The sequence below is a fragment of the Canis lupus genome, chromosome 5, assembly GCF_011100685.1.
Source record: "Canis lupus familiaris isolate Mischka breed German Shepherd chromosome 5, alternate assembly UU_Cfam_GSD_1.0, whole genome shotgun sequence".
Lineage (NCBI taxonomy): Eukaryota > Metazoa > Chordata > Mammalia > Carnivora > Canidae > Canis > Canis lupus.
Window position 1 is genome coordinate 54,577,248 of NC_049226.1, and position 22,989 is coordinate 54,600,236.

The 22,989-nt window shown below is 39.1% G+C and overlaps 1 protein-coding gene across 1 annotated transcript in view; it reads left to right on the plus strand.

Annotated features, from left to right (window-relative positions):
- Positions 1 to 22,989, plus strand: part of USP24 (ubiquitin specific peptidase 24) — a 137,026-nt gene that overhangs the window by 59,742 nt on the left and 54,295 nt on the right. The window contains exons 17-32 of the mRNA XM_038537424.1: positions 259 to 366; positions 1,184 to 1,333; positions 1,977 to 2,108; positions 2,945 to 3,056; positions 4,136 to 4,212; positions 5,385 to 5,525; positions 5,692 to 5,745; positions 6,793 to 6,908; positions 9,731 to 9,797; positions 9,900 to 10,010; positions 10,874 to 10,972; positions 11,071 to 11,244; positions 16,020 to 16,105; positions 16,253 to 16,346; positions 17,760 to 17,915; positions 21,066 to 21,163. Coding sequence (XP_038393352.1) covers positions 259 to 366; positions 1,184 to 1,333; positions 1,977 to 2,108; positions 2,945 to 3,056; positions 4,136 to 4,212; positions 5,385 to 5,525; positions 5,692 to 5,745; positions 6,793 to 6,908; positions 9,731 to 9,797; positions 9,900 to 10,010; positions 10,874 to 10,972; positions 11,071 to 11,244; positions 16,020 to 16,105; positions 16,253 to 16,346; positions 17,760 to 17,915; positions 21,066 to 21,163 — 1,775 coding nt within the window. The remainder of the gene's footprint in view (positions 1 to 258; positions 367 to 1,183; positions 1,334 to 1,976; positions 2,109 to 2,944; positions 3,057 to 4,135; positions 4,213 to 5,384; positions 5,526 to 5,691; positions 5,746 to 6,792; positions 6,909 to 9,730; positions 9,798 to 9,899; positions 10,011 to 10,873; positions 10,973 to 11,070; positions 11,245 to 16,019; positions 16,106 to 16,252; positions 16,347 to 17,759; positions 17,916 to 21,065; positions 21,164 to 22,989) is intronic.

Below are 22,989 nucleotides of genomic sequence, written 5' to 3' on the forward strand. Positions count from 1 at the left end.
ATGTACCCCTGTACATTTACTGTCACTTCACATCCACTCCTGTTTGCAATTCTTGGCCTTAGGAAATTGCATGCAGAGTAAGAAGTTGAAGACTGAATTATGAATGCATGGAGATGAGCTCTAAATGAGCGGTGTGAAGAGAAAAATAATAGAATGTGTAGCCATAAAACCTAATTGACTTGGGAAATTTTTATAGCTAATAAACATAGCTGTCGTTTATTGCGAGATTTAACTAATGTAACTTCTTTTTAACTCTAGTCATCTCAGCTTAATAATCCCCAGTTTGTGTGGGTGGTGCCAGCTTTGCGTCAGCTCCACGAGATCACCCGCTCGTTTATAAAACAGACCTATCAAAAGCAAGACAAGGTAAGAGAAGAACCCCATCTGATGAGTATACAGTTACAGACCCAACTTTTAAAATAACAAAACATAAAGAGATTTATGTTGAGTTTTATGGTTGCTGTTTTACATTTTTATGATTATTAATATAGTTCATTTATATTCTCTAATAATCTTCAGTTTAAACATTCTGCTTTCATTTTAATGGAGCTTTTCTTTTGATATATCCTGAACTCATTTCCTTCATTTATTGAAATGATTATGCCAGTTTTTAAAAGTTAGAATAGTATTTTAGAAACTGTTTGGAAAGATGTAAAGACATTTGATCTTTAGATTGTTTAAGGACCTGGAGCCTCCTTGATGTGAGAAACTTCAGAAGAAAGATCAGGGGAAGTACATAAGCACTGAAATAGTTCTTTTGAAAGTCATTTTTTTAAGAAAAAAACCCAGGGGTATCTGGGTGGCTCAGCGGTTGAGTGGCTGCCTTTGGCTCAGGGCGTGATCCCAGGGTCCTGGGATTGAGTCCTGCATCAGGCTCCCGCAGGGAGCTTGCTTCTCCCTCTGCCTGTGTCTCTGCCTTTCTCTCTGTGTCTCTCATGAATAAATAAATAAAATCTTAAAAAAAAAAAAAAACCCCAAACTCTCTAAAAGCAAAAAATTAGAGAAGTTTATTAATTCCCTTCATTCTAGTTATGTGTATGCTAGATGTAAGAATAGGAGTGAAGATGCCCTTATATTTGCTGTCCCTCCCTCACCTAGGACCACATGCTAAAACAGAAGCTTGTGTTAAACTGACAGAATCACTGAAAATTCTCATACCATTTTTTTTGTTGTTTTTGCCAAGAGCATTATTCAAGACTTGAAGAAAAATTTTGAAATTGTAAAATTAGTAACGGGAAGTTTGATAGCTTGTCATCGACTTGCAGCCGCTGTGGCTGGACCCGGAGGCTTAACTGGTTCAACACTGGTGGATGGCCGCTACACTTACCGGGAGGTATCTGGCATTGTGCTTTTGTGTCATGATTTACAGCATTTCTTTGGCTTTTTACACTTGAACTATAAAATAATATTTGTTGGGTGTCAACTCTGAAAGAGGTGGCATAAGGTAGCTTTGTTGTAATGGAAGTTTTGTGTTTTGACTATAATCATTTTAAAATAAAAGTTGAGAAAATTGTTATTTGTGGATAAAACTTTCAGTAAATTACCCAAGAAATACATATGATAAAGTGATAAAGATAACCAGCTTTCTTTTGTTTTTCATCTGAAATAATAATTGTCAATCTTGTGGGAAATTTATTAGCAACATTTGTTTCTAAAAATTAGAAAAAAATCTTAACTCATCACTTGTGAGTTTGTGGTGTTTTACTTTGAGATTGCTGAAATGATGTTTTACTGACATCCTGAGTCAACTGGAATTCATAATAGACTTGATGAAGTAGTTTCCACTACATTGTGCTGTCACCTTATAAACAGATGTCTCATGTTTATTTTATGCTAAATTATATGAGAAAGCATTAGGTAAAAGTCTTTTTTAATTAAAACAATTTTTTTTTAATTTTATTTTTAGAAAAAAAATAATTTTATTTTTAGGTAGGGATGCCTGGAGTTAACTAATTAGCATTTACTTCTTTTTGCAGTATTTAGAGGCCCATCTAAAATTCCTAGCATTTTTCTTGCAAGAAGCTACTCTGTATCTGGGTTGGAATCGTGCCAAGGAAATCTGGGAGTGTCTTGTGACTGGCCAAGATGTTTGTGAATTAGATAGAGAGGTAAGAAGATGGTAGTGTGGATATAACATAAGACAGTGGGACTTAAATATTTTACCTTTTTTTGTCTCATTTTGTGTGGGTCTCACATCTTTAATTCTAAACACTTCTCAATTTGCTAAGCATACATTTATACTAATAGGCCAGGAACTGTAAGTGCTGAAAAAATTTTTGCGTAACATATATCTGTGACTTAAATGTATGGGTTTTTTGGTAATCTTTATACCATTCTGGATAAAACCAAATTTAAAGTGAGCACAGCTATAGAGTTATCGGTATGTCTTGTATTTTTTCTTTCTCCCATGGAATTAATTTGAAGGTGACAACCAAAAACTTGGAGTTTCTGTAATGATGTTGTACCCCAAAAACACAAGAATAAATGCCTACACAGATTTTTTTTTTAACTGTAATTAAACAGCTGAAAATAGATTAAACCAGGAGAACACCTGACTTGGCTTACTTTAACAATGAATTGCTGTTTGCTTTAATCATTTTACACAATTATAACTGCTTCACAGCATTGTTGAAAAGACTATGTATATGCCCTTGCCTAGTACAGTGTCTGGCACATAGCAAGGCTTGTTAATAAACATTAGTGGAGAAGCCCAAGTATAAACTCAATTGAACAGTGTGAGTCTGTATTTGCGTTACCTGGGAGAAAGGTTGCTAGTAACTGCTTTATTTAGTTCCAGAGTTCCAGGCATTTCGGTTTTCAGTGGTATTTCATCAATAAATATTGTTGAAGAATTAAACATAACTTACCTTCACTCTCCACTTTTGGAAAATGTATTTGCCTGAAATGGATTTTAGTTATAGGTAACATTTGTCTTGATCCACAGATGTGTTTTGAATGGTTTACAAAAGGGCAACATGATCTCGAAAGTGATGTTCAGCAGCAGCTTTTCAAGGAGAAAATTCTTAAATTGGAGTCCTATGAAATCACAATGAATGGTAGGAAAACAACCTAAAATCTTTTTTTCTCAGTTTTTTAAGAAATTTTATCCTTTCCTTTCCCTCTGAGTCCCTTCTCAGAAGCAGCTAAATAGTCCGGAATATCCTTCCAGACTTTTCCTTACATCTATATAAACATATGTTTATATACACAGATAAATTCCTTTCTATATGACTGTTATGATTAATCTTAAATTATATGGCCCAATCGCCCAAATTGTCAAATGGTAGCACATATCAGTATTTCATTCCATTTTATGGCTAATATTCCATTGTATGAATATACCACATTTTATCTATCCGTTTGTCAGTTGATTGGCATTGGGTCATTACCACTTTTTGGCTGTGATCAATAATGCCACCGTGAGCATTTATGTGTAAGTTTTTGTGTAGGCGTTAGTTTTTATGTCTCTCGGGTGGATAGATAGCTAGGGGTGGAAGTGTATCCTGTAACTAATCTTTGAAGAACTGTGAAACAAGTTTGCAAAGTGGCTGCACTACTTTATAATCCTACCAGCACCATCTAAGGGGTTCAGTTCCTTCACAACTTCACCAACATGTGTGATTGTCACTCGCCTTTGTTCTAGCTGTCCTGATGTGTGTCAGGTGTTACCTTGTGGTTTCGGTCTGTATTTCCCTGATGACTGATAACTGAGCATCTGTATGTATGTTTATTGACTGCGTGCATACATTCTTTGGAGAAATGTCTGTTCATACCTTTTGTTCATTATGAATTGGGTTGTTTGTCTTTATTGTTGAGTTGTAATTTCTGCATAGTAGCTCCTCATCAGGTACATGATTTGCAAATATTTTGTCTCACTCAGCAGATAGTCTTTTCACAATCTTGTGGTCCTTTGAAACACAAAGTTCTTGATTTTGATGAGATCCAATTTATCTGTTTTTTCATGTGTTGCTTGTGGTACTTTTGTGGTACCATGTCTAACAAACCACTGCCTGATCTGAGGTCTTAAAGATTTATGTCTGTTTTGTCCTGAGACTTACATTTTGGGCTGAGTCTTTTCATTGATTATCTGTGGTACTTAGAATGCATCAATATATCGGACCTTCTATAATTTCAGGTTTTAACTTATTTAAGACTTTTTTTGAAAATGTGAATCTTTGCGATCATCGATTGAAACGACAAGGAGCTCAGTTGGTGAGTATTTTATTTTGAAATCTAGGTAATTTGGATAATCTAGTAAAACATGGCCAAAAAAAAGTGTTGTAATTTAGAGAAAACATGACTTTTGTTAAAGAACAGGCATCTCCTCAACCTCTACACTGACAGTAGAGCTTCTCTTAGAGTGTAGCAGAGGCCCCCTTTCTAGCACAGGGATACCTCATCAGATGTCTGAGAGAGGACAGGTGACTTCTCAAATCCCTGCGGCAGCCAGCAGCCTCCTGGGGTGAGGTGAATGCAGGGTAGGGATAGTTTCATTGAAGCTTCCAACTTCTCAGATCCCATAACAGACATGTTCCTAAAAAGTGACATCTTTAATTCTGAAGATGAATCTTCAGTTTATCGCAGTGGCAGGGATTTGGGAGAAGATTTTAAGAACAATTAATGAGGCAGGAAAGTGAGGATCTGTAGAATGTATATATATATAGTGTATTTTTACATATGCACTTAGGAAAGACAAAAAATAAGTCTTTTTTCTAAGACATTATTCTTTTGATTCAAGACCTGACTTTCTGGATGGTAAGAATTTTTATAAGATCTCGTGAGGCCTGGATCCTGTCATTTAAACTGAGCTTTAGGGAGAACAGATTGAGCCTCAAGGATTATTAGCCAATTCTAGCCTGGCTCTGTTACCTTCTGGAGAAAAAACTACTGAAGATGGTGCCCACCTCACTCCTGTGCTGTTCCTGCTTCTGTAGCCTATCTTGGTAGATTTCCAGCTTTGGTTTAGGAATATCTGGGGAAGAAAACTCTCCATACCTATCCTGGTTGCCATGGACATAGCCCAGTGTTTCTGTGGTTGGTGGTTTTTTCTTTTAAAGTTCCAAATCAGTACAAAAGTACACTCATATGTAGCTTGGTTTTTGCAGCCTTAATTCATATTAAACTGAAAGGTACAGCCTTAGTGATACAATAAAAAATGTGTGTAGGGGTGCCTGGGTGGCTCAGCGGGCAGGGCATGATCCTGGGGTCCTGGTATTGAGTCCCACATCGGGCTTCCTGCATGGAGCCTGCTTCTCCCTCTGCTTGTGTCTCAGCCTCTCTCTCTTTGTGTCTCTCATGAATAAATAAATAAAATCTTTTAAAAAAAGTAATTGTGTGTAATTTTATGACCTTGGTGTGCTCTATAATTTTTTTCTTTTGAACAGTATGTAGAAAAGCTGGAATTGATAGGAATGGATTTCATTTGGAAAATAGCCATGGAATCACCTGATGAAGAAATTGCTAATGAAGCTATTCAGTTAATCATAAACTATAGTTACATTAACCTGAATCCTAGATTAAAAAAGGTGGGTGCTCATACCCAGAACAGAAGATTATATATATTTTCTATTGATAAGTTCTGACCCTTGGTATGCCTGAAAATTGGCTTTTTTATTTTGATGTTTTGTCCTTAATAACGATTTTAACTAAATGTCATACTAATCTTAATTTCCTTATATCTCTTCCTTTTAGGATTCTGTATCATTACATAAGAAATTTATTGCTGATTGTTACACAAGATTAGAAGTGAGTGATAAATTTCATTTAAATTTGTTGAAATAAGTGCTTTGATTTTTTTCCTTTTATAATTTTATATTTGGGATTGTGTAAAATGTTGATATTTGTGACTGCATTCTATTAAAGAATTTGTTAACCATACCTTATTGTCACATAAGGAAAAAAGAGACATTTGCCTTGATTACCCCAGTACAGAAATGTCCTTTATAGGAAAGCTTTCCTTCTCTTTCCACCCCTGTTCCCCACTCTACTCACTCCCCCCTCTTTTGGGGTGTAGGAACTATCTTCAGAAAATAGGTCTACTATATATTCCACATTTCTAATAAATTCTTTACTCCTTTTTCTTTTTCTGTCCAGGAATTTCATGTAAGAACTCGCTTTTCCCACCCTTCCCCATGTTTCAGCCAAGAGTATATCTTAAAGGCTATTAAAGGCCATAGCAGGCCACTCAGTAGTAGATTGTATTGGTTGTTTTGGTCCGTTAGCAGCCTGCTCTGAGATGCTATCTCACACATAATTCCAGTGCCTTATCTCTCACATGATGGTTAAAGCATTAAACAGTCATTTTCATTTTTAATTTGTGCTTAAATTTTATATCTAATGAAGAATATTCCAAAAACATATACTACTTCCCCCAAATGTCGATAAATTAAACCATCTGATGACAATTATGTGCTCGAATCTGTACAGGATTTTCCAAGTGGTGACTTCCATCCAAATACGTCATCATAAAAAACATTTAAAGTATTCAAGTACCTCATTTAGGTGAGGTATCTTTTAAGTTTTAACATACGTAGAACAGTAGTTCTCAGCTGGGAGTTATTTTGCCTCCCAGAGATCATTTGGCCATGTCCAGAGACCTTTTTGGTTGTCACAGCCAGAGAGTCCCCACTGATACCTTGTAGAAGGTGGGTAGTGACTAGAGGTCACAGATCTTGCCAAACATCCTGCAAAGTGCAGGACACCCTCCAGAACAAAAAGTTCCCGGGCCAAGATCACAATAGGGCTGGGGTTTTGAGAAACCCTGATATAGAATGATTGTTTCCTGTTTCACAGGCAGCCAGTTCAGCACTTGGTGGCCCCACTCTGACGCATGCTGTGACTAGAGCAACTAAAATGCTTACAGCAACTGCTATGCCAACTGTAGCAACATCAGTTCAGTCTCCATATAGGTAAGTGTGCAGAAATTAAAGTACACACTTGCATGATGCAGGGAAAAAAATGTGTTTATATATATCTATATATACACATATATATAAATTTTTTTCAGATTGATACATATATATATGAAAAAAAACTGGTTGCTTTTTTTGAAGATGTCTCAATTGTTGCTTTCCTCATTTTATATCCTAATTTTTGCAGATAGTCATATCCTGAGAAATTTGTACGTCCCCATCGTACTTCCCCAAATCTCTATACTCTCCCTGAGGATCTGTATGTCATCATCACCACCACCCAAGTATTGCTCTCCCTGATTCCCTGCCTAATGGACAACTTCTGCTGTTTTGTTTCCCTTTTTTTGAAATATTTGAATATTTGAAATATTTACTTAGACCTAACTTTTCTCCTTGTACCCAAGTCCAGGGCTTTAACAGCATAAGCAAAATGAAATAGAAGATGATGGTTAATTAAAATTATGCATTATAATATCATCATAGTTAAAATATTTACTTAAATTATTTTTCAAAATAATTTTTAATAAGAAACTTATCCCCAGAAATTTGTGTTCAGACTTGGAACTGACATCTCTTACCTCGTGTTTAGTGTTTTCAGATTATCAGTGAAATCTGAATTCATTGTTTGCTATAGTTGTTTGATATGGTAAGGAACATAGATGAATATTTAGAAACATTAAACTGAAGGAACTCAAATGCTCCTGTGAGGTTTACAAGCCTTTCATTCTTAGTAAGCAGTGTACAACCAGTAAACCTTGGCAGGTGCTCAGAACAGGGTTTTACTGTGTTGCCCTCTAGTGATGGGTGCTCAGGTTGTCTCTACTTCTGGAATGTCTTAATGCGTGCATTTATGTTATTTATTTTTATTTACAGTTCTTTTTTCTTTTTAAAGCCTTCCTTTATAGAAACGGAATCAAAACAATACCTCACATTCTTTGTCTTTTTAAAATGAGTTGAGTACTGTATAGCAGTGTATTATTAATATGACAGATGCCTATAAAACTCAGCCTTCTCGGACCTCTTTTTAAAATGCCAGTAAGTAGAGTGCCAGTCTGGCTCAGTTGGTAGAGCATGTGACTTTTGATCTTGGGGTTTTAGGTTCGAGCCCCACATTGGCTGTAGAAATTACTTAAAAATAAAATTTTACGAAAAATGGTTAAAATGGCAGAAAGTGATTATAGATTCAGCTCGTGATAAGAACAGTAACACAACTTTTGCATTCCCACACAAAGTCAAATAGACTTTCACTGAGAATGTGTGTTAAGAATTCCTAATTACATGTTTATAAGATGCAGTTCACCTCTGTGCCTAGGTCCTTAAAGATTCATTTGTCTGAAAAAACAGAATAGAAATGCACTTCTAAACTACTGAATTGGGATTTCCAAACTGCAACATCTTTAAAGAAATGTGGTTTTCATTTCTGTCTTTTTAAAGTGATTTTTATTCTGAATCAGTTCATATTTGAATGCCTACAGAGCAAAACCACAGGATAGTTTTTAACCATTCTTGTTATAAACTCTAAATACTGTTAATAGGAGTATATAGTTTCAAAGTTGCATTTGAAACAGGACATTATCTTTGATCTTATTTCTGGTTTTGAAAGAACTTCCCAATGACCATCATTGTTCCATCATTTGAGGAAGAGGAATTATTCTCTCAGCCCTACAGTATTCTGCAGTGGTGTCTGTGATTTAACTCCTTATTGAGGCACAATTCATTTATTATAGCATTGAGATATTTCCTAAAGATTTTCTATCTCAGTATCAAATTCTAGTCTTGCCCATAGCCTGGAAGGATTTAGAACTCTGTTAAATATATTTAACAGAATTATTAAAATGTGTTTAACCAACTCTTTTTATAGTGAAAATTCTGCTAACAGCAAACCAGACCCAATTGTTAGAAAATAGTAGTACCCTTTTCAGATTTAGAAATATCCCTATTTGAAATGCCTAGACTTTCTGGAATAGCACATGTTTAAATTACGGGCACTTAGGTTTTCATCTCTTGATGTTAACACGTGTAATGTTCTCTTTTATAAAATATGAAGCTGTGAATATATAAGCTGCTGGATGTCAGAGTCCTATGAATTCAGATAATAAGTAATATTCCCTAAGACCAAAAGGGACCTCAGGTCTCATTTTCAGATGTGCTAGAGCTACACACTTCCTTGCCATATGTTGCCTGTCCTAGAGATGGTTGTCTCCTGATGTATGGTGATTTCTTAAGCGCTTTGAAAATTGGTGGGATAATAAATTCTTACCCTTTTATGTTTTACCTATACAGAATGTTCATTTAAACCAAATAAACAATTGTTTGTCCTTTGCTTCCTCCTCATTCCCTGGCTCATTAAAACAGCAGATGTTATTGGTGGTCTGCTTACTGGTTTGCATTTGTCTTCTGATTTTTAGGCAGTTCAGAATTTTCTGAGAGTCCATGTGTTTACTGAATTATGTGGCATATTTTCATTGTAAGATGATGAGACTCAGGCTTACTGATAGTTCATTCTTGGTGGAATGATGGACCTGGAGGCCCAGGTCCCCTATATATGGAATAGCTGTATAAAAAGAGAGGGCAGAACAGGAGAGGGAACGCGGAGATGCAGGGGCTGGCTTGTCCTTCCTGACTCCATGGGTGTCAGCTGCCATGGCTGTAAGCTGGTCCAGCCGTCTCTCGTCTCTCCCTTGGGTACGGGGATAGTTGAGTCTTTGCGAATGTCAGCCTTTGACCAGTGAGTGCTGACTCTGTGGTTCTGATGAAGCAGATTGGAATCGAGCAATTCATTTCAAATACGTTCAAAAAAATTTTTTTTGAATCCGTAGATCCACTAAACTTGTAATAATCGAGAGACTTTTGCTTCTGGCAGAACGCTATGTGATCACTATCGAGGTAAGCCTCTCTTTTTAAAGCCACTTTGTCATCATTGTGCATTGTGTGAAGTCTAACAATGATGCTGTGCACCTGACTTGTTTGATGTGTATTTTTTTCAAGGATTTTTACTCTGTTCCACGAACTATTCTACCTCACGGCGCCTCATTTCATGGACATCTTTTAACTCTCAATGTTACGTATGAATCTACCAAAGATACCTTCACTGTAGAGGTAGGTTTACGTTAAGCCCTGGAGCCATTCTCATATCTTCTTGTTACTTTCACAAGAGCACTGTGAGTTGGGATAGCTGCATGAGCAACTATTCTACAGGCTGTTTGGTCCACAAATTTAGACAAAAGACATGCAGCGAAAAGCAACTGATGGGGTATAAGCAGTCTCATAAGTAAGCATGTAATATAACATCAGGTGGCAAAGGGTGTTATGAAGAATAAGTAAGAATAAAGCTGAATAATTTAGTAGAGAGTGATGTGTATGTGTGAAATATAAAAAGATGGGCAGGGAAGTTCTCTCTGAGGTGGTGACATTTGTTTTTTGTTTTTTAAAGATTTTATTTATTTATTTATGAGAGAAAGAGAGAAAAAAAAGAGGCAGAGACAGAAGCAGGCTCCATGCAGGGAGCCTGATGTCGGACTTGATCCCGGGTCTCCAGGATTAGGCCCTGGGCTGAAGACGGTGCTAAACCGCTGAGCTACCTGGGCTGCCCAGGTGGTGACATTTGAACAAAGATGGAATGAAGTGACAAGAGGCCATTTCTGGGGAAGCACATTCCAAGCAAAGGGAGCAGCAGGGACAGAGGCCCTGCTGTGGGACTTGTATGGCTTGTTCAGTGACAGGCAGGGTAGCTGGTGTGATGGAGCACAGAGAGAACAGGAGAGAGTGGAGGCTCCACAGCAGGACTTAAGGTCTGATTCATGCAAGATGGCGAGGACAGGGTGGGAAAGCAGATGTATAATTACTGCAGAAGGGGAGCCTCCCAGAATCTTTTATGTAGGTTTTCTGCTGCGTTCCTGGCTTGTGGAATAGCACCTGGTACCCAGTTCATCCTCACAGCAGTGTCTCATTTTATCATGCAGGCTCACAGTAATGAGACCATAGGAAGTGTGCGGTGGAAGATAGCCAAGCAGTTGTGCTCACCTGTGGACAACATACAGATATTTACCAACGATAGTCTGGTAGGTTTAAGCCAACCATCTGTGGCCTTTCCGCCAGACATCCGAACCTTTGTCCTCCTCCCCACCTCCCCTGGTCATTAAGAAACCACTTTTTGCAGCTGACGGTGAATAAAGATCAAAAGCTCCTCCACCAGCTGGGCTTTTCCGATGAACAGATCCTCACAGTGAAGACTTCAGGCAGTGGGACCCCTTCCGGGAGCTCCGCGGATTCCTCAACCAGCTCCAGCAGCAGCAGCAGTGGGGTCTTCAGCTCCTCTTACGCCATGGAACAGGTATGGGGCGATAGTCCAATGATAAGTCAGAACTGAGTAAGCTTCATGCTCGTGCCTTTGGCACATATAGACTTGGGTGACTGGGTCATTTCCTCTAGACAAGTCCTGATTGATGAGGTTCCTCACACAGGAATAAGCGTAGACAGAGGAGAGCTCAAAGGATCAAGCCAGGGAGCCCCTTTGTATAGGGATCGAGGGTGAAGAGGAGGGGTGGGGGAGGAGCCAGAAAGCAAGGGGGAAAGCCAAGCGAGTCTGGCACATCTTTGACTCTGCCTTTAAAATAGGTCTAGAATCTAGCTACTCTGGTCTGCCTCCATGCCTTCCACACCAGTCCAGGCAGCTGTCATGCCTCACATGTGGAGTATTTGAGCAGTGCCTGCCTGCCCCCACGGCTGTGTCCTTAGACCAGTTCAGTCTCTGTCTGGTGCCCAGCAGCCTGGGATCTTTTTATTTTTTTATTTTTTATTTTATTTTTTTAAAGATTTTATTTATTCATGAGAAACACACAGAGAGAGGCAGAGACACATAGCCTGAGAAAGAAGCAGGCTCCTCAAGGGAAGCCCAATGTGGGACTCTATACCAGGACTCCTGGACCAGGCCCAGAGCTGAAGATAGAAGCCTGAACCAACCATGAGTCCCATCCTGTGATCTTTTTAAACAGCAGCCACATTGTGCCCCTTCTCCCCCAGCTCAAACACTCCTGGGCCTTCATCTCACTCAGAGTAGGAGCCAGAGTCCACTGGGCCCTAGAGGGCTGACTGCATGGGCCCTCGTGGAATTTCCCTGATGTCCCTGCCTGGGACCCTCCCTGGCTTCCACTGCTCTGGCTACACTGGCCTCTGTGTTGGTCCTCAGACTCAGTGAGGTCTGTGCACTTGCCTTTCCCTGTGTCTGGAATGTTCTTCTGTTCTTCCCTAGTATCCAGGCAGTTCCCTCTCACATTCTTCAGCTCTCACTTAAATGTTGCCTTCTCAATGAGCCTTCTTTGGCCATCCTATTTAAAATTTTAACCCCATCCCTTTGCTTCTTACTTCCCTTTGCGGCTTACTTGTCAGTATTTGTTGAGTCATTTCATGAATCAGCCCGTTTACTTTGTACCCTCCCTGTGTCAGGATGGAGCTTGGCACCAGAGGTACAGAACTCATGGGACTGGTTCTGCTTCTTAGCTCTTAACAGTCTAGAAAGATCACACCAGACCTCGTGTAAAGGTATTCAAATAACTTACGAGGATTTTTTGTTGTTTGTATATGTTGATTTAATCCCAAGTATGACATCTTTGTGTACTGTGCTTTTTAAACTTAGCATAACCTTGCTATAGGTCTCAAAAATGGGTTTGTATTAGCGTGTTATTTCTTTTTAAATGACTATACTTATATAACAATAAGAATTGGGATCCCTGGGTAGCGCAGCGGTTTGGCCCCTGCCTTTGGCCCAGGGCGCAATCCTGGAGACCCGGGATCGAATCCCACATCGGGCTTCCGGTGCATGGAGCCTGCTTCTCCCTCTGCCTGTGTCTTTGCCTCTCTCTCTCTCTCTCTCTGTGACTATCATAAATAAATAAAAATTAAAAAAAAAAAAACAATAAGAATTTAAGGAAGATTCCACTCAGAATAGTATTATGACAGCTAATCAACAACAGAAGCAATGCACAAGCATGCCTTCACCCATTGCACTTGCAGGTTGTGTGTTTTTACAAACTGAAGGTTTGTGGCAACTCTGTACCAAGCAAGTCCACTGGTGCCAGTTTTCCAACAGCATTTGCTGATCTTGTGTCTCTGTGTCACAATTTGATAATTCTTGCAATATTTTATTAAATTTTCTCATTATTGTATTGTCATAATGATCTTCGGTCAGTAACCTGTGATGTTACTCTTATAATTATTTTGGGACATCACAAAGTGCGCCCAAATAAGATGGCAAACTTAGTAAGTGTTGCATGTGTTTTGACTGCTCCACAACCAGCTGTTCCCCTATCTCTCTCCCTCTCTTCAGGCCTCCCATTCCTTGAGACACCACAGCATTGAAAGTAGGCCAATCAATAACCCTTTGAGTGTTCAAGTGAAAGGAAGAGTTGTACATTTCACTTTAAATCAAAAACTAGAAATGATTAAGCATAGTGAGGAAGGCATGTCAAAAGCTGAGATAGGCTGAATGCTAGGCTGCTTGTACCAAACGCTTAGCCAAGTTGTGAAAGCAAAGGAAAAGTTCTTGAAGGAAATTAAGAATGCTACTGCAGTGAACACACAAATGATAAGAAAGTAAAACCCTTCTCCATGCCAGCAATAGGGCTGACATAGAGAAAGGGTGAGTGGTCTGGATAGGTCAAACCAGCCACAGCCACAACATTCCCTTAAACCAGAGCCTGAGCTAGAGCAATGCCTTGCTCTTCTCCATTCTGTGAAGGCTTGACTGAGGTGAAGAAGCTACAGAAGAAAAGCTTGAAGCTAGCAGAAGTGGGTTCCTGAGGTTTAGGGAAGAAGCTATCTCCATAATCACAAGGTGAAACAGCAAGCGTTGGTGTAGAAGCTACAGCAGGTTATCCAGAAGCTTTGGCTCAAATCAATAATGAAGGTGGCTGCACTAAACAACAGATTTTTGGTGTAGAAGGAACAGTCTTCTATTGGAAGAGGATGCCATCTAGGACTTCATAGCTACAGAGAAGTCAACACCTAGCTTCAGAGTTTTAAAGGATAGGCTGACTCTCTTGTTAGAAGAGAGTGCAACTGGTGGCTCTAAGTTGAAGCCCATGCTTCTTTTTCAGTCTGAAAATTCTGGGACCCTTAAGAATTATGCTTAATTTACTCTGCTTGTGCTACATAAATTGAACAACATAGTTGGATGACAACATATCTGCTTACAGCATAGTGTTTACACCCACTCTTGAGAACTGCTCAGGAAAAAAGATTATTTTCAAAATACTACTGCTCATTAACAATGCACCTGGTCACCCAGGATCTCTGATGGAGACGTACAAGGAGATGAAAGTTGTTTGCATGCCTGCCAGCATAGCATCTGTTCTGCAGCCCATGGATCAAGGAGTCATTTCAATTTTCAAATCTAACTATTGAAGAAATACATTTCCTAATGCCTTAAGTGCTATAGATAGTGATTCCTCTGATGGATCTGGGCAAAGTAAATTGAAAACCTTCTGGAAAGGATTCATCATTCTAGATGTCATTAAGAACATATCATGACTCATGGGAAGAGTTCAGGATAGCAACATGAACAGGAAATTTAGAAGAAGTTGATTTCCATCCATCATCAGCACCTTTGAGGGGTTCAAGACTTTAGGGGAGGAAGTAACTGCCAATGGGGTAGAAAGAGGAAGAGAACTAGAAATGGAGCCTGAAGGGTGGGACTGTGGGGTTATCATCTCAGGATAAAACTTGAACAAGTGAGGAGTTGCTTCTTATAGATGAGCAGAGAAGGTGGTTTCTTTTCTTTACATTTTTTTGTTATGATTTTATTTATTTGACAGTGTACACATGCACAAGCAGGGGGAGCAGTAGCCAGAGGGAGAAGCAGACTCCCTGCTGAGCAGGAAGCCAGATGGAGGGCTTGATCCCAGGACCCCAGGATCATGTCCTGAGCCAAGGGCAGCCACTTAACTGACTGAGCCACCCAGGCACCCCAAGAAGGTGGTTTCTTGAGTTGGAATCTACTCCCAGTAAAGATGCTGTGAATATGGTTGAAATGACAACAAAGGATTTAGAATATCACATAAACTTAGTTGATAAAGCTACAGCAGGCTCTGAAGGAATTCACTCAATTTTGAAAGTTCTCCTGTGGGCAAAATGCTGTCAAACAGCATCACATGCTACAGAGAAATGGTTCATGAAAGGAAGAGTCAATCAATGCAGCCAACTTCAATGTGGCCGTATTTTAGGGAATTGCTGCAGCAACAACTAGCCTTTACAACCACTGGCATCCTCATCTGTTGGCAGCCATCTCCAGCAAGGCAAGCTCCTTCCCCAGCAGAAAGCTTACGACTCACTGAAAGCTCAGATGCTGATTAGCATTTTTTAGCAATAAAGTCCTTTTTTAACTAAGACACATACATTGGTTTTTAGACCTAATACTACTGTACATTTAATAGACTATATTATGAACTTATACACACTGAGAAACCAAAAAATTCATTTGACTCATAGTATTTGCTATCTCTCTGGTCTGGAAGCAAATCTGCAATGTCTGCAGTATGCAGTATACATAGCACCTTTAAGCTTAACATTTTCAAATTGTCTCATATTTATCCTGGATTTATTTAAAATGTTCCCTCGTATAATGGCATTCTATAGTGACATCTAGTTTCTTTTCTTTATAACCAGAAAATAGTATTTTAATCATATCTAAGTCTCTCCTACCTGTTGTGTGTGTGTATATATACATATATACTGCTTTAATTTTGCTTTTAAATCTGTCATTGCCTTGTTTGCTCCTGACGAGTTGTGATCAGCCTTTAATGGTGTCTGCTCTCCATTCTGTTAATTAGACCTGCCCATCATTTTACCTTTCTTCCACTGCCTGCTTTTGGCACCTTTGCCCCTCACCAGCAGGTGGATAGGAGAGAGCCCAGGTAACAGGGATGCTGGGAGGTAGTAGTCCCACCAATCTGTGTTCCCAGGTATTGCTTTTTAGTGCAGGGGAGCATGCTGCTCCCCTCAAGCTTTGTAGTGGCCAGCCTTTCAGAACTAGTGATTTTATTGTTGGCATGTTTGGTTAGAAAAGGAGAAAATTCTTTTGTCAGTTTGTATTTATGTTTTGTTTTCTCTCAGGAGAAATCCCTCCCTGGTGTTGTAATGGCACTTGTATGTAATGTGTTCGACATGCTCTACCAGCTTGCCAATCTGGAGGAGCCAAGGTAAATATAAATGTTTCTGAAGCTTGAAAGAGAAAGTTACTTACGGTTAGGGAACCAAGTACATTTTTACTTTACATTTGTCAAGAACAAATGACTTTGTTACTAAAACTGGGTCACATGAAAAAATTTGTATTTGACAAATTTCAGGATAACTCTACGAGTACGAAAGCTTCTGCTCTTGATACCCACTGACCCAGCCATTCAGGAAGCCCTGGATCAACTTGATTCCTTAGGAAGAAAGGTATGAGTATCTTGGATAATTACTTAAGTGACATGGAAATTTCAGTGTCATGATTCAGTAAAACTAAAACCTGAAATCAATTTCAGGAGATATGATCCATCTTTCCCATAATTGTTCTGCTTTAGAAAAATACATTTGCTGTAAACGGAAATCAGAAGTTCATGTTGCCTTTTAAAAGACCTAAAGTCAATAATGACATCAGATTTAGAATCAGGAAGCGTTTAATATCATAGATGTCCATGTTCTCCTTGTTCTGTATTAAGATACTGAAACCCAGAGAGATGAAGTGTCTCGTCCAGGATCAGACTCTCGCCCTGATTCAGCGGAGAAACTTTTCTTCTGCCACAGTGCCTCTCAGAATGTGATCATTGCCTGCGTTTGATTTGCTTGCATAGTTATATTCTCATTTACTGTTTTTCCACAGTTGATAAATTCATTTTAATTTCTAGAATGTTGTTTCTCAAGAATTTTATATATTAAAATCACATTCTAGGGCAGCCCCGGTGGCGCAGCGGTTTAGCACCGCCTGCAGCCCAGGGTGTGATCCTGGGGACCCAGGATCGAGTCCCACGTCGGGCTCCTTGCATGGAGCCTGCTTCTCCCTCTGCCTGTGTCTCAGCCTCTCTCTCTCTCTCTCTCTCTGTGTCTCTCGTGAATAAATAAGTAAAATAATAAAAAAATGAAATTACATTCTATCTATAATACTGTTTAGCTATGTTCTCAGAATAATTCATGTAGAACAGAGTTGTTAGAACTAAGGCACGAGGTGGGTCGGGGGATGGGATAATTTGGTGATAACATTAAGGAGGGCACATGATGTAACCAGCACTAGGGTGTTATACGCAGCTAATAAATTATTGAACACTATATCTAAAACTGATGATGGTACTATATGTTAGCTAATTGAATTTAAATTAAAAAAATAATAAGGTACAAATTTATGTTTTAGCAGTTGAAGTTTATGTCATCCCATAGTCTTGTAATACATGGCTAAATTATTGCAGGGAGAAGAAAACTAGTGTAATTACAAAACATATTATTATTACTAGCTAAAAACATTTTCAAAACTTTCACTTCCACAAGCTTATAATTTAATTATCAGTATTTAGCGTTTTAGACTTTTAAACACAGAAACAAATCAAGACAACCTTGCTAGTGTTACCAAGAAGACACTCTCAGACGTGTTTGCATTCCTGTAGGGTTGGGATGCTGTTGAGCACTTAGAGTGTGTGTGATGGAATTCAGTGTTTTGTTAATAATTACCAAGCGATGTGTCCTTAAGTTTCATTTGTAGGAAATTCTCTTGGTGGATTATATTAAAGAGGAAAAGAACATTAGAGTGTACACTGAGATTTGTTTCATATGTGTGCTTCTAACACATACATCCTTTGTTTTCATTCTTGAAAACCTTAGAAAACGTTACTGTCTGACACGAGCTCTCAATCCTCAAAGTCTCCATCCCTGTCCTCCAAGCAGCAGCATCAGCCAAGCGCCAGCTCAATCTTGGAAAGTCTGTTTCGATCCTTTGCTCCAGGAATGTCCACCTTCAGAGTGCTCTACAACTTAGAAGTAAGAAGCCTCATTTCTTTTCATTTCATCTGGAGAGATTTGTTTTTGTTTGCACATTCGTGCTTTTAGATGTCAGAGATAAGTATTTTTATTAGATGATCTCTGAAACATTAGTTTTCAAAAAATAAAAAACAATATAAACAGAAACATTTTATTGTTTTTTTGGTCTTAGAAAAGGCTCGTTTTTTTCATTTTATACCTATGCACACTGTTACACTTGCAAAGCAGCATGTAAATAAATAATGAGGAAGCCTTATGTAGTGTAAGATAGGCCAATATCTTCCTCTGGAAGTTTAGTGAGTCCCTCCCAATAAAGCTGTTATCCTCAGCCTTCTTGTTATTAAATGTGTCCTAACTTTAAAAAAAAAAACTATTGTAATTTGTTATTATAAATGAAACTATGAGGAGTTTGTTAGGAAATACATTAACTCTATTATTTCAAGGTTTAAAAAAAAGTTTAAAACCTATTTGAAGGGGACACCTGGGTGGCTCAGTGGTTGAGTGCCTTTAGCTCAGGGCATGATCCCCAGATCCGGGATCGAGTCCTGTATCGAGCTTTCCACAGGGAGCCTACTTCTCCCTCTCTCTGCGTCTCTGCCTCTCTCTCTGTGTGTCTCTCATGAATAAATAAATAAATCTTAAAAAAAAAAAAAAAAACTAGTTGGAGAATTTAAGCAAAAGAATAGTTTATTACCTTCTTTCCAAAAAGTAGCTTTAAACTAATAGGTTTACTTCAGTATACATTTACTAACTGTTTAATGCCTGCAAGTTACTGTGGTAGTTAAAGGATAAGAATTGAAAAGACAAGATATTTGCTCCAAAATCTTGAGTAAGACAGAAGGGAGGCTGCATACTCTGAGTCCTGAAAGCAAAGTAGCAACAAGACAGTAGGGGAGGGTAAGCAGGTAGAGCACCCTTGGAGGGTGAGGAGTCACACCCTCTTGCTATTTTAGGTCTGGAGAAAATAAAGCCCTGAATGATTTTGCTTTGCCCCAAGTTTTATTTCATCTGGGTAGTCTCATTTGGAGTATGTAATTATATTTATTCATTTGTCTGCATCACTTGGTACTTGTGTGTTCAAGCTGTGTAGCCTTAAAATAAGCATTCTTGTGAAAAAATGTGTTGGGTTCAAAAGGAGAAAATATTGAGCAAATGTTTTTAAAATAAGGCATGTCTTTATTTAATGTGGACATTTAAAAGTATTCCAATATTCCAAGGCAGAAATGACCGGAAAACTTTTGGCCATTTAACCTTATAAATTTTACAGTACCTGTGAGATTTGTCATTTGCCTTCGAAGGATTGTCTTTAAAAAGTTAAAAAGTATAAACCTTAACACACACACTTGAGAGCACCTAGAAAAACAGAATGGTCCAACAGTGGGTCTGGGTTGTCATCAACTACCTAGATTGCATTATTTTAGAGCCAGAGAAAAGACAATGGTAGTAAAGTACCTCTAACACAATTTCAGTACTTTTGAACAACTAGAAATTCCTTTGAGAGATTTTCTTTTTTTTTTTTTTTTTTTTGCTTTAGACAGCACAAAGCATTAGGAAAACTTAACACTTTCCAAAGCACTTATTTTGGGGTGCCTGGGTGGTTCAGTGTCCCGACTCTTCAGGTTGTGATGTCAGGGTCATGAGATCAAGCCTCACATCTGGCTCTATACTCAGTGTGGAGTCAGCTTGAGATTCTCTATCCCTCTGCCCCTCCCACTCGTGATCTCTCTCTTTCTCTCAAATAAATAAATCTTTTTTTAAAAAAGCACTTAATTTAACTGACCCCTGAAAGGCTAATTTCTTTGCATTTTAGGCTTCAACTTAGGTTTGCCTACTAGGAAGCTTCAAAGTAGTTATTCCAAATACCTGTTCTGTTGAAGAAATCTTCCATCTTCACTAAATTGCTGTCCATTAAGCATGGGGAATACATGTAAGAGGCTGTCAACTCACAGGAAGGGTTAGAAAAGCAGAGGGGTGCCTTTCTCCCATGCAGTGCTCATAATCTAAGGCTGACAAACATATTTCCCAAAGAGCACTTTAGGAAGAAAACATGTACAAAAGAAATCTCACACTAAAAATGTATGCACATAAAACCCATGGATTCCTAGAAACAGATTTTCTAGAATGGAAAAGGATCTTGAATGTATCTACTTATTTTATTTTATTTTATTTATTTTATTTTATTTTATTTTATTTTATTTTATTTTATTTTATTTTATTTTATTTTTTAAGATTTATTTACTTATTCATGAGAGAGGGAGAGAGAGAGAGAGAGACATAGGCAGAGGGAGAAGCAGGCTTCATGCAGGAAGCGTGATGTGGGACTTGATCCCAGAGTCCTGGGATCATGCCCTGAGCCAAAGGCAGACGCTCAACCACTGAGCCACCCAAGCGTCCCGAATGTATCTACTTTTAAAACCTTGAGGAGACTGAAGCAGTGGATTCTTTTTTTTTTTTTTTTTTAATTTTTAAATCCTAACCAAATAAGCAGTTGATTACTAAGTCTTATACTGTAGTTTGGTTATTTATTTGAAATGATTATCTGTCATACCAGAATTTTCAGTTAAGCTTTCCTTTAGGTACGTATGTCAGTGCCATAAAAGGGGAAGGATTTAGGAGGAAGGCACATGCAGGTTTGAGGTCACTTGGCCTTTTGGGTCTCAGGTCTTTACCTGTAAAGTAAAATACACACCATGCATGGTGAAATTAAGAGAGAATGCATGTAAGAACCTCCTCTTATGCCTACTATATTGTATGTGCTCAATAAATAGGAGTTTCAGAGTCGTTATTAGAGAGCTCATTTAGCATTTTTAACGAATGGGCTATTTTATGAAACTTCATCTTTTTCAAAAACATGTCTAGCAAATCATATAATGTTATCTGCTCTTAAGGCATCCACCGTTGCCGATTTCATGAAAAGAACACACCACATTTCTTCAACAAAACAGATTTTTCTTGCTAACTAAATAGAGCTTGGAAAACATGATTGCTTCAGTTGTGAAATATCAGCCTCCTCCTCCTTTTGGGGGTGGGGGAGGGAGACGGTATGCAGCAATTAATGAGACTCAGACTTGAGTTATTGGGTTGTTTTACTTAGTGAAGGAGTCATTTCTGCTGAAAATGTTGAGCTGATTGTGCTTATCTGTTTTCAAGGTTCTAAGCTCCAAACTCATGCCCACAGCTGATGATGACATGGCAAGAAACTGTGCAAAATCCTTCTGCGAGAACTTCCTCAAAGCAGGAGGATTGAGGTTAGAGTTTCACTGTGTCACATGAATTGGAGAGAATGGATATAGTTATTGTGGTTCATTTCTCCTGCCAGGCCTTGGTTATTCTTACAAAGTATTATGTGAAGCATCATGAGAGTTACAAGAAGAGGGAATGATGTTTCAGTCTGTGGAACACTTAAATTCATTTTACAACTTTTGGTTATTTGGAAAACTGGCAGAAGCCCATCTTCCTTCTGGTTGTTGAGGAGATTCTTGAGAAGAAGAGAGAAGCAGATCTATTTCTGTTGATTCCTGGTATCAGTTTGACACTAGTCAAATTTTATTCCTGGTAAGACATGTAGTGAGGCCTTATTAGTGCTAGGGATGCAGAGATAACTTAGATCTCATTCCTGCCCTTTAGAGCCTCATGGTTTAACAAAGAATAATGAAGAGTTATTATAAGTATCAAAACAGGCTAATAAAAAGTGCTTTGGATGGGAGGTGGGCGGAGTCATGGAAGATGGTGCTTAAATGGTGAAATTTTCGTGGTAACAAGATTAGGAGGTGCTCTGCAGAAGGTGACATTTAAGCTGGGAATTGAGAAAAGACCAGTAATCCCCTACAGGACTTGTGGGGAAAGGGCACACTAAGCCAGAGGCAGTAGGATGGGTAAAAGCACCATTGTGTGTGGCCTGTCTGGGAAGGCTAGAGGAAAGGATGGAGAATTATGTACAAAAGGGTCACCTTGAGGAATTTCAACATTAACTTCTACGCCATAGGAAAACAGGAGGCTTCAAAGCCAGGAATTGCCTGAAACAATTACTGTGGCTGCAGTAGAGATAATAAATAGAAGTGGGAGAGATAGGAGGTAGGGAGAGCCATGCAGAGGCCCAGGGAGAAGAGTGATGGTTGTAGATGTCGGGCAGTGGTAAACGATATTTATAAGGTAACATAGGCAAGTCTTTATAACTAGAAATAAGGAAGGAGGGAAAGAAACTTATAAATGACCTTGTGTTTCGTAACCTGAGAGAGGGAGTGAATGGTGAACATTCAGTCAGTGTGGGAAATAGGCATAGAAGGGGGCGGAAGACACGTAATGTCAAGACAGATGAATGTGGTTGAGGCACGTGAAGTGCATGGTTTGGCCGTGATGCTGTGGAGGGGAGCACCGAGCAGCATCAGAGATGTGGCGGAAGCAGAGCAGGGGTGACAGTGACTGGCAGGGGATAACAGCCGAGGGGAAAGATCGCTTTTTCTGTTTGCTTTTACCTTTAGGGAAGCCTACGTTGTCTTTGCAGGCTGACTAAAGAAGAAAGATCAAAGGAAAAGGGATAATCCGAGGGGCCGTGTTCTCCTGCCCTGGAAAGAAGCAGGCCTTCTCTCCCATTTCCTTGAGCAAGGAAAGAGTGAGGACTAGAGGGCAGTTGTAGGGATTCCTATGGGAGGCTTTAGGGGGAAGAGGCTCGCCCAAGACCTTGAAGAGATAAAGAGAGTGGGCTGAAAGACCCTCCCCGTCTTCCCCCCCCCCCCCCCCCCCCCGCCCCCAAGCATGTGGAAGGCCTACCGCATGGGGCTTGATTTCGTTTTCAGCATCACAGAGGTGTTCTCAGTGAAGGCCATTATTGACTTGCAGTTACAGAGCTCTGAAATAAAGGCATTCTACTGCTAGCTTAGTTTTATGAGTCAGTTAATCCGCATGCCAGGCACTGTTCTGAGCACAGAGAACAGAGCAGAGAACAGATTCGACAGAGCTCCACATCCTTGTGAAGCATACTGTCTAGAGGGGGAGACAAGCAGTAAAGAAGTAAAGGTAAAAGCGTATGTCAGGAGGTGATGAGAACTATAGAGAAAAGGGGCAGCAGCCTCGG